At 33.4% G+C, this 19,508-nt stretch overlaps 1 protein-coding gene across 8 annotated transcripts in view; it reads left to right on the forward strand.

The window, feature by feature from the left end:
* Nucleotides 1-19,508, forward strand: part of LOC126743117 (semaphorin-1A) — a 628,852-nt gene that overhangs the window by 576,383 nt on the left and 32,961 nt on the right. For all 8 annotated transcript variants that reach the window (XR_007662785.1, XR_007662786.1, XR_007662787.1 and 5 more), the window contains exons 9-11: nt 15,802-16,150; nt 16,214-16,296; nt 18,009-18,261. Coding sequence is in view for 2 of the 8 variants with exons in the window: in XM_050450080.1 (XP_050306037.1) it covers nt 15,802-16,150; nt 16,214-16,296; nt 18,009-18,261 (685 nt within the window). In the remaining 6 variants the exon portion in view is untranslated. The remainder of the gene's footprint in view (nt 1-15,801; nt 16,151-16,213; nt 16,297-18,008; nt 18,262-19,508) is intronic.

A 19,508-nucleotide genomic window follows, 5' to 3' on the forward strand; every position in this document is an offset into this window, starting at 1 on the left:
TTCATGTTTGCATATTCTTGGGCGATATACGGCAAGGGCATAATCAATGATTAACCAATAAAACAAACAGCTTTAACAAGCAGCAAGTTAAATAAAAAAATTTTAAACATAACTTAAAAATTTGTTTAATTTTTTTACAATGATATCATATCATATCATATCATTTTTAAGGTATTAGCCAGGTTGCTGTACAATTTTTTTGGTCCAGTATGAGCGGTCAAATTCAAAGTTTAAAAAATAAAAATAAGTAATACTTTATTTTAGAATAGATTTCTTATTAAATTTTTTGGCTGTTTAGTTTAATGTTTGTCTTTAATCAGTAAAATGGCTATTCAGTGTTGCATAGTTAAAAAGAGATTCTACAAAATATCAATTTTTAAGGCGTGACAATCGAAAATCTGATCCAAGAGTAGGATTTTGGTGACTTCCACTAAAGCGCCAATATCTCGAAAACCATCGATTTTTTACTAAGGACATTTTATGTTTTTCTGGGTGCCTATGAGTTGCTCTATCAGCCTCTTCAGTATTAATTATCGTTGACTTTCCGGATACCCTGTATATTTATTATATATTTTAGTACATGCATCTATAGTAATTATGTCACTATTTTAACAGGATTAGATGAATAATCTGGTATAGTCTTTTTATTTTTACTTGAAGGAGCGAAATATTACGCCACTGCAAAAAATATATTGAACTCTGTCAGTGGCGTGCCGCTGTTGTAAACCGGCTGGATAATATAATAAAAAACAGTCTTAATATTTTTGATAGTTTTACTAACAAAATTAACTTTGAATGTTTGGATCTGATTAAATTTTTATCAGTTTAAGATCTGTTTTGTGTATCGTTAAATATACAGTATGTCCAAAATAAGGATGTCTATCATGGGGATCTCGGCAGCTATAGGAGATACGAAATTGATTAAATTAGAGAAAAGTTGCGCATTTTAGAGCCTAACAAGACGCCGTTTAGAAAGTTTTAAAATTTTGAGTAGCTCCGGAGATATTCGAGAAAAACCGAAATTTGCCGATTTCGTTTTTATTTTTTTCTGGCGTTATTTAAAGAGATACGGAAAAACAAAAGACCCTTTCTTACGGCCACTTTTTAAGCTCTAAAAAATAACATTGCGAGATTTTTCGTACGACGTTTCGTTTCGAAGAAACCATTATCAACTTAATTTTTTTATATGGCGCGTAAAAAAAAGTACACCCTGTATAAAATAGCATATTTTTTTACGATTACAAGGATGTATGACACATTATGTTTCTACAATATTTAAATGTTAAAAATTGGATTTTTATTAAATTCCGATGGTTTTGATGTGGTAGGCTGCTTTTGAAATACTAAATAAAAATCACGTAATTAAAAACTTTATTCATATACCGTCACGTAGCTAGGTCACGTGATTATTTTAACGAAGTAAACACATTATTAAATTAAAAAACTACCTACTAGAAACCCAAAAATACTAATTTGAATGATAGTAATAAATGTTCAAACAAATTACCATTATTCTCCAAACACAGATAACATCTTTTAACAGTCGAGTTTAAAACACTTCTTAACATATCAGATGTAATGCTCTCAAATGCTTCAAGAACTATTCTCCTCAGCTGATCCTCAGATTCAAAAACACGACTGTAAACATAATTTTTGCAATAGCCCCAGAGAAAAAAGTCGAGCGGAGTTATGTCTGGGGAACGAGGAGGCCACGGAATGAATGTATTCCTATCCATTTTTCCGGAAATCTGTTCGATAGATCCTCTCGCACGATTAGGGCATTGTGTGCGGCCGCACCAACCCGCTGAAACCAACAGTTTCTAACCTTGGCAAGCGGTAAGTTGTCCAAGGATTCTTCCAAATCGCGTTCCAATAAGTTGCGATACCGCTCCGAGGTAAGGGAATTGTTGTAAAAAAAATATGTCAACCCACATATTAAAACCGAAACGGTGCTGATGTCTAGCCAGCCATTCGGTGTACTCGGGGATTATCTATTGACCAATAATGGGTGTTCTTCCGGTTAAAAATTCCATTATTTGTAGTCATGATCTCGTCAGACCAGATCCTCCTGACACTTCCTGGTGTACCGTTCACAAAATGTTCTGCGTCTTTTCCCGTCACCAGGTCTGAGGCCTTGACAGATTCTGAATTTAAACGGGCGGTATTTATGTTTTTTCAAAATGAAATGGGCAGTAGATTTTGGTATTCCAGTGGCATTTTCAATTTTTCTAACAGATATTTCCGGATTTTCAGTTACAGCTAATACCACATTATTTTCTTTTTCTTCATTGCAGGGCTTATTTCTTGACAATACTGGCTTCTTAAACGCACCATACTGCTTAAGATTGAAAACCAATCGTCAGATAATTTTTTGTACTAGGTTGTTCTGTCTGGATAGTTATTTAAATACATACGATCAGCTTCAACGGCGTTGCTGTAGTATAGGATATAACATTTTAACATATCAAACTTTTCCTCAGGTAAAAAAGCAGGGTGTACTTTTTTTACGCGTCATATAAAAAAATTAAGTTGTTGATGGTTTCTTCGAAACGAAACGTCGTACGAAAAAATCTCGCAATGTTATTTTTTAGGGCTTAAAAAATGGCCATTAGAAAGTGTCTTTTGTTTTTCCATATCCCTTTAAATAACGGATAAAATAATAAAAACAAAATCGGCAAATTTCGGTTTTTCTCGAATGTCTCCTCTTACTCAAAATTTTAAAACTTTCTAAACGGCATATTGTTAGGCTCTAAAATGCGCAACTTTTCTCTAATTTAATAGCTGCCGAGATCCCCATGATAGACATACTTATCTTGGACACACTGTATATTTGTTCAACGATTTTTTAGTAAATTTTTGGTTTTGGTATATTTATTAAACTGAAGAATCTAGGTATATCATATACGATTCTGATTATAAAAGAAAAAAGTATTTAAAAAAAATTGACACATCTTAAAAAATTGATACATATTTAGCTTTAAACTGAATTACACCTTAAATATATGATGAAATTTTTCTGAAAAATCACTGTTTTTTTGTCCATATTATCCAATCTAATAACGCTGTTTTTTTACTAAATATTTATATATAAACTTCAATATTAAATTTAAATAAATAATGATATTAAATTAAATATTGACTATATATTATCTGCAATAACATTGTTTTTCATTAATAAAACCCTTACACCCCCCACCCACCCCAAACATTTGCCCAGTAAGAAATTCTTTTGAAAAATCACCGTTTTTCGTCTATAAAATCCAATCTGATAGCACTGTTTTTGTATTAAATATTTGTTAATATATAATTATATCAAATTTAAATAAACAAACTACATTATTATTTATGCGTATTATTTTGGAAAACAATGATTTTTGAAAACAATTTCTTACTGGTAAGTTGTGTGGGGTGGGTAGGGGGTTAAGGGTAAGTTTATTGAAAACTTTTTTTTTTGCAAAAAATAATTGTCGGAGAAAAAAATGCTTTTTAAAAAAATTATAGATAATAAAAAAATGTATAGTTTTTGTATCTATATACTTTTCTCACATAACTTTAAGGTTTTCGAGTAAAACGAATTTCTGTTGTTTTTTTTTTTTTTGATTGATTTTTGAGACAATTTTCCATTATCTAGTTTTTAAATTATTGCTATTGGTATAATTTATTAACCGTAAACGGTCAAGGTATATTTATAAAAAGGTAGAATATACGTATATGACATACGATTCTGATTAAGAAAGGGAGAAAATTTCGGCATTTAAAAAACTTGACACGGGACTTACATATCAAGTTTTTAAACTCAATTACATCTCAAATATTTAATAAAATTAGAAAAATGCAGTGGTGTACTTTTTTTTATTAAATAATCTTTACGATAAATCCCTTATGGGCGCCATTGGTAAAAATTAATTTTTTTCTTTGTACGTCAAAAAATGCTTCCTGATGCATCTACATTGATAATAAAATTATTTAAAAAAATTAATCTCATTCCATTAAACGTCTTTAAATAGCATACAAATACCATACTTTAAACTTTTATAAAATTATAATTGTATATTATTAACATAACACATAATTGTAATAGACCTTCTTATTAAACGCGAATAAAAAATAATCCTCAACGTATATCATACGGGCATTTTATCCGGTATTTATAGTTGAATGTCAACCAAAAATGTACATCTATTGTATACGCTCTTACAGAGCCAGATTACTATTACAGCGTCTTCTTTCTTCCGGTTAAGATATGGTTGAAACCTTTGGTGTGATGCTCAAATTAGTGGTAAAACTGTCTCGTAATTTAATCCAGGTTAAGATTTTCATTTTTTAATTGATTCTTTATAATATACCTTCTGCCTATTGATTGGGGTATAACTTTGTCTCGTGAATTAAGGCTCACGATTGCTATTTAAAAAATTACAATTTAATTTAAAAATTTGTTTGATAGGTGCGTCAATTGAAACAGTATTGTAAGAAAGTTTAATTTCGGGCGAAAATTTATTGGATATAGCTCTAAAAAATCAAGTTTAAAAATTAGTTTAGGAGCAGATTCGGTTATTTTCAATTTTTAATTGGTTACACCTTGATATGCTCTTTGGATCTATAGGGAAATTATTTTGCAATATTTTCTTTGAAAATTGATATTTTTGCTCCAGTGTCTATTAAAAGTTTGGAGGTATTGAAAGCATCCTTTTTTCAGAAGAACATTTTATTCGGTGAAGTTCAGGTTTGGTTTCTCTAGGTTCAATGTTGAAATAGTATTCTGGATATATACGATTAACTACAAGTTGTTGTTTTTTGAAGGGTGATTTTAACCAGATGTAGTACCAGAAAATTTTGATACTCGTTTTCAAGCATTTCGGTGTTTTGTAATTGCGAAAATATGTATGGTTCAAAAGCCTGAAATTAAAAAAAAAATACTATCACTATCAGAAATCGAGTTCGAGATCACTCTGAGGACAATTAATAAGAAACAACATAATAGATAACAAATAGTAACTTCACTTTCGTAAAATTAGATTCAATTGGATTTGAAAATTCCCTTTCCACATAACTTTGAATACAGTTTAATAAAGACAGTTTTATTGAAATGTTCCTCTGGATATTATTATAATAACATTTTTACGTCAAGCAACATACTGCAAAAACCAAACTACAAATTCAAACTGCTTCCATTTAACCCGACGCGAAACAAGAAACTCCATTGTACAGGAAACTTTTATTAAAATAAAAAAAAAATAAAAATATATTCACAATTGTTTCGGTTTTAGCGAGATTTGTTGCGCAATCCGTCCGGGAGGCAGAAAACTTCCCTTTTACGGCAATCTTAATCCGGGGCTCCGGTAATATGAAACCCGGATTGTTTAGTTTCTAATTAAAAGTTACACCGGAATTGAAACTTTTCCTCGAGAATAGTAAACGAGGAAAAACAACAAAAAAAACGGGTTAATAACGAACCCGCCGCCGGTCCTCGTCGCGTTGTTTCCATGCTGTACTAATTTAGTAAAAATTGCAAAAAAAAAAACCCCGTTGGACCCTACTGGGAGGGGATAGTTAACTATGGGGGTGTGTTAATTAGTAGATTACCGTGTTATTTTTTAACGTTGCAATTGCATGCAATTAGGCGGGCAAAACAAAGACATTTTTGCATAGATAACGTGTGTAATTTGGTTTAATTTGTTACCACGTTGACAGGAAAATAGTGGATAATTTGTTTGAAAAACATTCGTTGTAGGGTGGTGGTTTTTTATAGAGACACGAGGGCCTAAAAGGGTAAAGAATTGATATTTTTTTAATAGCATAAGTGGATTTTTCCTTTTATTTGCTCTGTTTTCAGCCTCAGGTTATTGGTACTTTAAGTTTTTTTAAGTTTTATTAAGATAGAGATCATTCTCCATATATGAAATTTAATTTAAAATACAATGACGTTTGAAAATTCACCTATTATATTATTATAAACAAACAATACATATATACTTACCAACCCAAGCCACACATCATTATCGTTGAATATATATTTGTTCAACGATTTTTTAGTAAATTTTGGGTTTTAGTATATTTATCAACGGTATATTTATTAAACTGAAGAATTTAGTGTATCATATACGATTCTGTTTACAAGAGAGAGAAATTTTCGGAATTTAAAAAAATTGACACGGGAACTACATATTTAGTTTTTAAACTTAATTACATCTCAAATATTTCATAAAATTCTTCTCAAAATATTTTATAATTAATATATATAATTTGTATATAAACTTTAATATCCAATTTAAATAAATAATGTTAATAATTTAAATATTGAATATATATTATTTGCAATAACTTTGTTTTTTATGAACATAATCCTTACCCCCCCCCCCACCCACCCCAAACATTTGCCCAGGAAGAAATCTTTTGAAAAATCACCGTTTTTTGTCCATAATTTCCAATCTATAGCACTGTTTTTGTGTTAAATATTTATTAATATATAATTATATCAAATTTAAATAAACAAACTACATTATTAGATTAAATATTAACGACGGAACTAGCTGTTATTCATGGGTATTATTTTGGAAAACAATCATTTTTGAAAACAATTGCTTACTGGTAAGTTGCGTGGGGTGGGTGGGGGGGTAAGGGAAAGGTTAATGAAAAATGTATTTTTTTTGCAGAAAATAATTATCTGAGAAAATATCCGACAATTAATATTAACTAGTTAATCGACGAATCTAGTTACGAAGTAATTAATTAAAAAAGCCGAAAAAGAAATAAGTTAAAGGGAATCGAAAACTGAAAGGTTATGAATTAAAAAACCACTCGGATTAAATGTATTATTTAATTATTTTATACCTTTTTTGATCTTCAGTAAGTAAAATCAAAAAATAAACTAAAGAAATAAACACTGAAAGGTTCACGAATTCAAAAAATTAATAGTATTACTTGAGTTAGATGCATAATTTAAATGGATATGACTTACAATTTCTAAGAAAATTTCATTTACAAGTTCGATTTCTAGGTTAATTAGTGCTTAATTATTATTAAAGTTTTTACTCAAGAGTGCATGATTTAATTGTACAACATTTTATTTGTCTGAATTTCCACTAAATTCTTAAGAAAACTTCCATTTATTAGGCAAACAACATTTCGCTCTGTATTGCTTCAGTTTTACCCGGCAGAAGGGTCTTCAGATTTTTCCACAACTCCCTTGCATTTTTTCGATTTTCATCTATGGTTGCAGCAAAATAATTGTCTTTCTCATTCCTAATTTTACTCACGATAGCATTTCGTCTTGATTTATACTCTGCCCATATGTCTTCACTTTTATGTAAAATGGCTCTTTTATACTCACGCATTAGATTTTTAATTTTCGAGTTAATCCACTTCTTATCTTGATATTTTTGTTCTGTGACAGCTGGGATCATGAGACACATTTCGTTGGGGCTTGATGTAATGGAGAAGATGAAGGCTTCTGCTTGTAAATTAACATCTGAAATGCTGGTGTTCCAAGGTGTACTAATAATATCATGTTGCCATTGATCTGAGTTATAATGTTTAGTAGATCTTTGCAAAGTAGTTATATTCGGAGTCACTATATTTTGATGATCAACATTAATCGAGATAATGGAATGGTCATTGATTTTCGGTGTCAAATGAACTTCAAGAGGTAAATTTTTATCGTTAGTTACTACATAATCAATAAGCGTCTAGCTCGTAGGTACTATTGTTGTAGGCGATTTTACAATTTGTGTAAATCTACTGGAAAATATTACATCCTTTATTTTGTCAGCATAAAATGAGTTTTTAAGTAAATCCAGATTAAAATCTCCCAAAATAATAATAGTGCCATTAAAATCGCTTACCTCGTCTAGGTAGGTTTCAAAAAAACTCAATAAAGGCAGCATCCCGTCTTTGTGGAGCATGTTACAATACAGAACACAAATACTTTACACCAGACGAGGACAGTTCCAAGGACAACAACCAAACAAAATTTTCAACATATTGCACACTTGTATCGAAGATCATTTCTCACTAAAGCAATTACTCCTCCAGTTCTATTATTGCCTGTCGCACACTTTTCTAGTTTGTACCACTCAATATTAAGTTCACAGGGTTCAATATCCTCTGAGACATGAGTTTCACTGAGAAACAAGATCTTAGGTTGCCAGTCCTTTGAGAGTTTAAATAGACAATGCTTGAGTTGTAGACAATATTTGAATCTAATAATTGCTATTTGGTATACTTATTCCACTGAAGGCCCTCAATTCTTTTGTACGAATCACATTTATTGATCTCCCACACAGTATGACGAACACCTAAGTTAAGACCGTACTTTTGATTTGACGCTGCACAATTTACACATTTAGGTACATCCACATTACATTCTTTGTCATCATGTTCGCCAGTACATTTTCCGCACACCTTACTTCCTTCACAATCATTAACAATTTGTCCATAACGGCAACATTTAAAGCAACGACGAATATTGTAATCATTAAATACCCAGCATCTGTCTCAACCAATGTTAATTTTTTCTTTTTCAATAAAGTAACTATAGGTGTTTGAATCAACTTTAATAACCAAATTAAATCTTTTCTTTTCCTGATTACATTAATTTTGGTTTCTGAATTCCTCTGTATGTTGTTTTGCCTCTCAATTTTGCCCATAATTTCCCCATCAGTCAGGGAATGTTCACACTCATAAATTCCGACTTCCTTTAATCTTCTTTCCAATGATTTAGGAACATCTATGACGTACTTATCCCCCATTTTTGTTTGAATTTACGTTTGTATAACTTTTAGATCCTTCTCGTTACCACACCTCAAAACAATTCCCTCCCTTTTTGTAGGCCCACCCAATGATAAGCCAGCGCCTATATCAGTTGGGTCTACTTTTCTTCTTATGTCCTCCTTAACCTGCTTAATATTTTTCTACGCATCTTTTTGTTTCACCACCAAAATGTTATTGTCATTTTGTACTACTGCTCTCGCATAGGAAATTGGATGTACATTTGGACATATAGCAGCTGCTGGAGCTGGTGTAACTTTGATCCCCTTAAGGCTAGCGACTTCGATATTAGTGTAGCAACATATCGACCTTATCTCCCATCAGTTCCTTCGTCTTCGCCACCAGAAAGTGTAAGGTGTTACTGATTTCAGCAACACAGTCCTGTTCAATGAAATCATCGACCCTGCTACACTTTCTGGTTCTCGGTACATCAACTATTGATCGCACACATCGCACGTCCAGGTTGACTTCCTCATGTGGAAGCCCCGCATATCTACATTTCCACACTTTCCATGAAGATACTGTTTGCATGAAACGCCCATGACTCCATCAAAAATTGTTGATATTTACCCAAATCTTAAGAAAATTTAATTTACAACTAAAGTATTTAAATTTTAAAGTTTTTACTGATAAATGCATAATTTAATTAAGCATGAACCAAATTTCCTTACAAAAAATTTAATTTGCTGTTATTAAGTTTTTGATATTTTTGCTCGACTTTTAGTGAGTAAAATAATAATTACTGCAAATTAATTATTAATATAAAAAAACCAACTAATGAACAGAAAAATTTATTAGATGCATAACTTAAACGTATTTGACTCTCTTTTTTTTAAATTGTTATTTAAACCTTGCTCAATCTTAAAAAACGATTATTGGAAAGTAAAAAATTAAGAGAGCAAATTAAAACATGTCAATTTGTTAATTATCTGTCTTTTTTTAACTCACTGTTTTGGCCATAAATCCGCCTTTGTTGTACGCATTGTCAATATTTTTTTTATTCAGAAAAATCAACTTTATACCCGATGTCCAAGTTCTTTTAATAAATAAATAAAAATTTTATGTAAACAACTTATAATTTTTTTTTCATGTAGGAAAAAATAATTTATCTCTCTTTCTCTTTAACACACTATTGTCGCCACAAGTCTGACTGTTCGACACTTCGGCCAATGGTTAAAAAAATAAATAGTAAGTAGAAAAAAAGTGTGGAACAAAGACACATATTATATGCTCAACATAGTGTATTAGAGAGAGATGGATATATTAATCTTGTTACATGTATAAAATTAATGTATGTTACATCATTATTTCAATTAATTAAAATCAGGTCCGTATGCCGTAAAACTGATTTTTTTTTTTAAATCGATCCTTTTTTCATGTTCGAAAGTACTGGGAGCGTTTTGCCAATATACGAAACAACAATGCATTTTTATCAAATAAATATTCATGCCTTTTGCATTATTTACCTGCACGAATATAAATTATAAAAAACGTTTAAAAATAAAAATAAAAATAAAATAATAAGCGAGATCCGATAAAATTTGAACAATCCCATTTTGTCGGCGGAGGGCAATTTATTGTAAAAAAGGGGGGCACACACGTGCATTATTCATACACATAAAATGGTTTTTAAGGCACAATGGAAAAATTGGATCCATTGTTGCCGAAACATGCCGGTTTAACCTTTTAATACGATTTTGTAACGCTTTGTGTTACGTTTTCCGGGGGAATAAGTGTGCGTAACGTTCGCAGCTTTCGGATGTAATATTATAATTTATATTTTAAAAAAGAGATTTCAAAAGGATACGATACAAAGAACACCCTCAACGTGAATTTCAAAATTCACGTTCCGCATCGGTTTGAAGAGAGAATAACAAAATAGAGTATTTTACGACGTTCCGCTAGTTTTTTTTAGTTAATAATAACTTCTTTGTTTTAGCGGGAAAAAACGGATAGACCAGAATTTTATGTTATTTTTTTCTCTTTCTCCCTTTTTTTTGCATAATACTGTGCGAATGAGAGGTGGATAGATTAAGCATCCATAATAGGAAAACACCCATTTGTTTAATGTTAAATGAGAAAAAGGTATTTGAGTAGGACGAGGAAAAAAATGAATAAAAAACTGACACATAAAGCGTGACACATCTGCTTAATAAATTCAAAATATCCCTCTCCCTTGTTCACCCCCCGTTCAATCTAGAGTAGCACCCCGTTCCCGCTCGATTTTATTAAATTTTTCATTCGGAGTTATTGCCCACTTTACAGTTCTCATCCGCTTAAATTTTTATATTTTACCCGGGGATATTGAATTCAGAAATTATGGACTCGTATGTCAGCGTGTTCTTTTTCGCCCAGTCAGCGTCTGACTCTTGGAAAACGTTACAAGGGAACATGCGGTAAATCGCCTCCATTTTCGAACGCATACAAACATGAATTTCCGGTATCAAATTTGGAAATCCCTAAATACAGGGTGCGGCATAATTATTGTCTCCCTGTTTTTAAGGCTTAATAAAAGAAATGTTATTTGAAATACAAAGATTTTATTTTTTTATTTTAAAAGTATTTTTGTCCTATGTGCTTTTAAAGAGAATATCTGGCACTAGTGCAAACGACTTCTAAAGTTTCGCATAACTCTTGCAAGTATTTCTTGGGGTATTCTGCGAATTTCCAGGCGGATTGCATCCTTTAGTTGTCTAATAGTCCGATGTTTGAAGACTTCAGCTTTTAGGTAACCCCACAGAAAGAAGTCGCAGGGCGTTAGGTCGGGCGAGCGTGCGGGCCAAGAAATATCGCCTTTCAGGGAGACAAACGTCCGGGGAACATTTCTCATAATACTTGCATTGAAGCTCGAGATGTGTGAGCTGTTGCCCCATCTTGCTTAAACCAGGCATCTTGCACATTGAGTCCTGCAAAAGCTGGGGCGAAAAAATTGTGAATCATCGCTATATAGCGTTCCGAATTGACAGTAATAGCGTGATTTTCTTCTTCAAAGAACTAAGGGCCGATACAAACTGTAGAGGCTTCTCGTGTATCTCTCTCAGATTATCAGCGGTATTATTATAAAAATTGAAACTCTTGGACTATTACTTCTTTTCTTCTTCTGGTTTTTTGCACGTCTTCAAATGGCTTTTTAAATTATCGTACAATCCCTTAATTTGGTCCAAGTATTTCTTCGTGAAGAACTATGACTGAATTCTCCGATTTTTCTAAGCTTCTCGTCATTTTCTACAATTGCGTCCCATATTCTGTCTCCCTGTTGGTTTCTCTAAGTAATATATGATGATGTTTATGGTTAGAAATTGTTCTAATTCTCCCGCTAGCTCCTGCTGGCCGGGGGCAATTTTATTTGTTTCTTCCGTTGTTTTCTCGATGATGGACGCGGCTGTTTTGGCTTGATTTGCCTTTGCAGAGGATCTCGTTGTAAAGTTGCTGAATGGGCCCCCATTGATTCTTGGTGTCTTCTTTCAGAAATTCATAGCGAGTTGTAGGTTTATCTCTGCAGAGTTCTTCTTCAAGAGGTGAACGATTGACCGATTTTCGGACCCTGTGTCACATAACTTTAGTTCTATGGCGAACTTTTTTTCCTGGTTTTCACTGTTTAATGTAAGAAGGTTGATGTGACTGAAATTTTTTTTCTGGGAAAACAGTCGCTGCAGCGGTTTGTGGAAATCTGACTGGACCGAATTTTCTGAAACTTAATGACATCAAAGGCCTCTATAGAAAGCTGCTCCTAAAGGGCGCTTTTTAAGATAAACCCTCTAGAAGTGGGATTTTTCTGGGAATGAAATTTGAACTTTTTGCGCGGTACCTCGCGGACTTAACCGGTTGTGGGGCCTAAACGGTAACGTTCCCGATAATGCGGACAAAACAGCCTTTTTCTACGTAAATGTAGCTTTCTTTTTTGTTAAAATAATTTTTGTCAAAAAGACACTACTTCCGAGATAAACGAGCCGAAAATTTTTTTTTTGGAAAAAAAGAGAGAATTTTTAGAGAAATAATTTTTTTTCTACTACAAAACATTTTTTAAATTTTTTTTTGTTTGCACTATCTGAAAACTTGATCTTTTAGGATTAAATAGAGGTATTACTCATGGCGCTAGGTATTATACAGGGTGAGCTATGTTAACAAATATAAACCCCTTTTTGAGCCTTTTTTTAGACCGATTTTTTCCATTTTTTCTTAATAACTCTTGACTGGCGGCACCTAGAAATTTCAAACTTTCAGCGTCTTAAGAACTTCTTAAAACCTATTTTTCTACATAATCTACAACCTTCTACGTAGAGCAGTTTTTGCTCTACACCTTTTTTTAACTTTGACGCTTACTACTGGCATACCTATGACACCTACGAAACCCTTTTTTTTTCTGAAGCAACCGGAAATGATCTGGCAATAATCCACTAAAAACCGTTTTTCTTTAAATATTACCGTTTTTCCGCAACACGCTGTTATTTACGAAAAACCCCAAAAAAATAAGCCGCTACAACGAAGCAGTCTTACCGTCAACACCCCGGTAGGAGTCCTCATGGTGCAATAAATAAGTGGTCCAGCATCCAATGTAAAAGTATAGGGAAGAGGTCTGTATCAACAAGCCTATGGTCGCGTCTCCATGGCAACGAAAACGGCGAAAAGAGACCCTTTTTATAATCGAAATTTAACTACTAAAACCCATTGAAATCGGTCCAGAATTGATGCTAATCTGTTCCTAAGGCCTCATACTATTTTTCCATGTACAAATCATAAGGTAAAAACCCTTTTTATACCCGAAAACGTCGTCTGAAAATGGTCGATTTTGACGTCTACGCGCAACGTCTATAACGTCATGACTATGACGTCATGACGTCTATCATGGTGCAATAAATAAGTGGTCCAGCATCCAATGTAAAAGTATAGGGAGTCCGGGTCTGTATCAACAAACCTATGGTCGCGTCTCCATGGCAACGAAAACGGCGAAAAAAGACCCTTTTTATAATCGAAATTCAACTACTAAAACCCATTGGATTCGGTCCAGAATTGATGCTAATCTGTTCCTAAGGCCTCATACTATTTTTCCATGTACAAATCATAAGGTAAAAACCCTTTTTTATACCCGAAAACGTCGTCTGAAAATGGTCGATTTTGACGTCTACGCGCGACGGTTTTGACAAGATGGCGTCAACGTGGATGAATCGGCTCGGACTTGCTTCCTAATTTCATTGATAAAATGCTTAAAATAGCTCAGAACATCCTGAAATTGGTATGGAATTATTCAAGAAACTCTGGAGAATCCGAATATATGCATATCTTTTACCAAATCGGGTTCTTATAGCCGTGATAATTCGGCAAAGTTTTGAAGTTTTAGAATTTACCGTGTATTATTATTATTATATTCGTGCGACACAGTGGTTTGTACAAGGCATTTTGCTAGACAAAAATTACAACACAGTGGGTCCTAATGATAAAAAAAAATTTAATCGGGATTTAATGGGTATTATTATTTTATGTGGAATTTTTTTTTTTTTACTTTTTTGTTACTTGGCCGATTTGATTGAAATTTGGTATTTGGGATTTATTAAGAAAATAATTATCGATTTTTAATAAACTCTAAAGTTTTAATGTCACGTGACTATAAAAACTTTTTTCCTATGAGGTTTTCCTTTTTTCGTATTTTACAAACTGACTAAAGTACTTCACCCCCTAGAATGTTAAATGATAAAAACTTTACTGTTTGACAATCTGACTGAGTAGTCACAGTCTGGCTAGCCAGGGCGGTTATTCTGTAATTTTGGAGGAAGTGACACTTCCTCCTGAGAGAAGGGATCTCACATCACGTTCCTCTCCCTAGGTATAAAAATTAGTATTCTGTAATAGCAGTGACCGTGTGGTGAACGATCATCACGATCATGTAAATCTTACAGCGTTGCCAGATTCTCGACCAATAGAATACGCGCGCTCATACGTTCGATGCGCCGCTGACCTGACAAGGATTTTGACATTTGACGTATTCGTATTTTTTTGTACAACGGATTAAAAGACATTAATAATTGTCTGTGTTAGTGTTACCACTTTAATAAATTAGAAATTATATAGAAGTAGTATGTGGTATTAAAATGGCAGAGTGTAATCGATCGACCCCCATGACCAATGGACAAAAAAAAAATTCTAACTGAGTGGATGAAAAAACACCCCCAGCTACAAAGTGGACTATTTTCAAATAGTTTTACAAAGATAGACGCCCAAAACTTGTGGGAAAACATCACTGTAACGCTAAATGCATTCCCTGGGGCATCCTGTAAAACTTGGAAGCAATGGCGAAAAGTAGGTGAAACATTAGGGTAAATAAGAACAGTTTTGAATATACCTTTCATTTTTAGTCTTGGCAAGATTTAAAGAAAAACATAAAGGCAAAAAATCCATAAATAAAAGCAAAATTCATATTATGGTTATTATTATACACAATAATAATAATCGGAGGGATTTTTTCATAATCAGAACCAACAAAACAACGCTATTTTTTTGGATTTTCATCGCCCACGCGTCTTTCTGTCACCTGTCTCGGAAGTTAGGTTAGGCATCTGAGCAGTCAAGACAAGGACCATTGAAAGGTGACAAAACCAATGTCTCACCAAGCATTTTTTTAATATTAGTACTTAAGTAATTCTTCAGCGAGTAAATAGTATTTTAAGGCAGAGTATCCAATTTTAAGTTTAAGTGTAACATGCTCCCTAAATTTTAGTTTATGATCTATTAGGAGCCCAAGATTATTAGCTGAATTTCGAAATAGTATAACATCGTTATTCATTTCAAGTCTAAAGTTTTAAATCTAAGCTTTAGATTTAGCTGGATTAATTTTTAAAAGTAGATTTTGAGTTTCACCAAAGATATTATTAAAATCTATATTAATATTGAGGTTAGCTTCAGGAGCATAACTAGGTTTAAATGAATAATAAACTTAAGAATCATCATGATTATAATCTGTCTAAGACATATTTACAAACTTGCCTTGTACCTTGGTCACAATTAAATCAATAAATGTCTGACGATTTATAAAAATTCCAGAATCCACGACGGAACTGATCGAAGGCAAATACGGCGACGTGTCGGCCCAATTGATCTACGGCACCTTCACCACCCCCTCGAACAGCATCTCGGGGAGCGCGGTGTGCGCCTTCAGTCTCCAAGACATCACCAGCTCGTTCGAGGGCAATTTCAAGGAACAGGCGGCCATCAACACCAACTGGTTGCCGGTACCGAGCAACAAAGTGCCGGACCCGAGACCCGGACAGTGCCATAACGACAGCAGAACCTTGCCGGACTTAACGTTAAACTTTATCAAGTCCCACTCGTTGATGGACGAGAGCGTACCGTCCTTTTTTGGGCAACCGATCGTTATTCGCTCGAGTTTTCAGTAAGTGTTTGCGGATGTTAAAGTCAATTGAGAGTCAGTCGTTTGATGTTCGTTAATTTTCAGCTATCGGTTTACCCAAATAGCCGTCGACCCCCAAGTGAAAGTACCGGGAGGGAAGACCTACGACGTCCTTTTTATTGGCACAGGTAATCAGTTACAATTACCGTCTAAAATGACTGGTCTATTTTCTTTGATCTTAGCGGCATAGTCCGAGCGTTTAGAAGTTTTCATGTAGCATCTTTTGGGGTGAAATTGATCAAAAGGTTTTTTTTGCTTTTAATTTAGGTTTGTTAACTTTTTGGTGCTTGTAAATAAGTGATTTTAACCTCAGAAATTAAATGAAAATGCGAGGGTCATTTGAAAAGCACTTCAGAAAAGGTCAGTTTTTGACCTTGTTTTTGAGGCCAAAAATGGGCTCCAAAATTAGCGATAACTCAGCTAATATAGGAGCTACGACCTCACGGATGTCTTGTTGAATTCAGAATAATGAAACTAAGGCAAAACCGTTGAAATTTTCATGATAGTGCCCATAGAAGCCGAGATATTGACCTTCAAAGTTTCGGTTTTTTCATTTTTCGGGTCATCGATTTTTTCAGAAATTTTTTTTTTTCGAATTTGAACCAACTATACCAGCGGCTTGTTCTCATCAAGTATATCACAAAAACACCGGGTTATAAGAGAATTCGAGCAGAATTAAAAAAACGAGTACTTTTTTGACGTCGGTTTTGAGCCAAAAAATGGACATCAAAAATGCCATATCTCGACTATTATATGAGCTACCACCTTGTGGATAGTCTCGTTGTATTCAGAAAGACGAAACTAAAACAAAACCGTTGGAATTTTCATGATAGTGCCCATAGAAGCCGAGATATCGATCTGTAAAGTTTGGGTTTTTTCATTTTTCGAAATGTCCAGATCACAAAAACCAGTAAAAAATATAATATTATATTTATTTCATTATTATTATTATTTCAAAATAATATTTTGAAAATATGTTCACATATTCTTAGGATAATTTAACTAAATACTTAGTACACTTTTTTAATACAAACGCCCGGACTACAAGGCTCCTCCCCCGCTAAACGAATAACGTCCTCCCATTGGCTCCTCTTTGTCCCTCACATCTGATTATTCCGTTATTGCACTTTAGTCCGGGAGTTTATGTTTTGATTTTAATCATGACGGGCGGTAATCATCGGGTATGATATGACTGTTTCTAAATTGTTGGGTTAGATCTTTGATATAAGTGATTTTATTTATTAATAAGTGACATTGTTAAAGAATTTAACAAGAAAAATTCTACTCGCTTTATGTCCATATTATCGAATTTTTTCACCAAAAATTGATTTTTTCGAAATCGAACTAACTATACCATTGTTTTGCTCTTATCACCCATATCACTAAAAGACCGAACTTTTTCAACCTCGTTTTTGATGCCAGAAATGTGATATCTCGGCTTATAAAAGAGCTACGACCTTGCGGAAGGTCTCGTTGGATTCAGAAAGGCAAAACTAAGACAAAACCGTTGGAATTATTTTATTCGGTATCGAAACATTGATGTTTCATTGCGATGTCTCAGCATCGAAACTAGAAACTTCTGAAAAAGTCAACGTCAAGAGTGTCACTACTGTCAAATTTTCCTAATGTCAAGTCACCATAAGATGGCCGCCGTCCGAAATTCCACTTTGACAAATCCACTGTCACATGGGTCTGGTTTAAACTAGCGACGAACGATAAAATTGACAGGTATTTTGCGCGGTAAATTTGAATTTATAAAAAATCTAACTCGATGATCAATCTCACACCCCCCCAAATGACTGAAGGCTATCTCATAAATTGTTTTTTGTTCTGGTTACAGATAATGGGAAAATAATCAAAGCGGTGAACGGAATGTCGGCGGAGACCCGTCACGGGGTCCGCACGGTCGTGGTGGAGGAGATCCAGGTGTTCCCGGTCCACGTGCCCGTTCGCAGTATAAAAATCATGAGATCCAACGGGGCGGGCAAAGGGGGCGGCGGCGAGGGGGGCGGCCGATTAATCGTCGTCTCGGACAGCGAGGTGCAATCGCTCCGGTTGCACCGCTGCGACAGCAATAAAATCTCGAGCTGCAGGTGAGTAATAAATTTAAAAAAAAAAACACTTTCTTAGCTATAATTATACTAATAAATAGAATTAAATTAATAATGACCTTAATATCTGCAATTTTAGTTATTTTAAAAGCCTATAGAAGAATCGAAAGTTATTTAAAATATCTTGAATTAAAATGATCCTAATGTCTTATGAAATGAATGTCAAATGAACAAAATTAAAAAATAATATATCTTAATGACTGAAATAATATGGAATTTTATTTCGAAATGGGATAACCATTTCAGATGCCTAGAATGGCAGAACAGAAATAATTCAATAATATGGATGACTCGAAATATTGTGTTAAATGCCTGGAATAAAATTAGGAAGCTTGGACTAATAAAAAATATATTTTAAATATTAAAATAAAAATTACCCTTATGTCGGGAATCTTATGAAAAATTATTTTAAATGACCGAAATAAATTGGGCGTAATTGCGATCTTGAATCTAAAAAAATAAAGCTTGTGTGAATTTTGATATATTAACCTAATAAAAAAATACTTCATCTCTAAAGTACTGGACAATCTGAAACTTTGTTGTTCAACAGTTGTTGCTGCACTGACTTTAACAACAATGTGTTCTTTAAAAAGAGCCATTCTTGGGCTTTAACTGTTTAGGTATTCAAGGTTTTGTTAGTTTCACATGTCGCCGCCAGAGGGTTTTTTTGAACATTCCGACAGAAATGGTAACGTTTCAAAAAAATTAAATGCATCGGTATGATTTTTTTTTATGAGAAAGTAACTTAATGATGACCAATTAGGCTCGCGAAAACCGCATCTCTATATCTTACTTATTCCTAACCTAAAATTTAGGCCAAAGAAAATTTTATACAAAAATCCTATACTTAATTTTTTTAGGCAATTATTAGCAGGTCATGAAAACAAATATTTAATTAAAACATAAATACACCTCAAATTGTCAATAGTTTCGCTTACTTTTGTGTAATTTTTGTCGTAATAATGCGTTTTACGAACGATGAAGCTCTGGATTTGCTTGCGGTTTATTTTGAATGTCTTTTGAGAGTTTTTTCCCGATTAGTGTAATAACCGAAGAAAATATTAACTACGTACTGCAGTACATTCAAGGAAATCCTCATGTTAGCACAAGAGCATTATCCCTCGAGTTTGCCATATCGCGAACAACGATTCAAAATATTTTAAAAGACCATAGGTATGTTTAAATGACCGTCACAATATTACCGACTTATTTCAATTTATTTAAATTTT

Source organism: Anthonomus grandis, chromosome 12, assembly GCF_022605725.1.
Source record: "Anthonomus grandis grandis chromosome 12, icAntGran1.3, whole genome shotgun sequence".
In the NCBI taxonomy this organism is placed as follows: domain Eukaryota; kingdom Metazoa; phylum Arthropoda; class Insecta; order Coleoptera; family Curculionidae; genus Anthonomus; species Anthonomus grandis.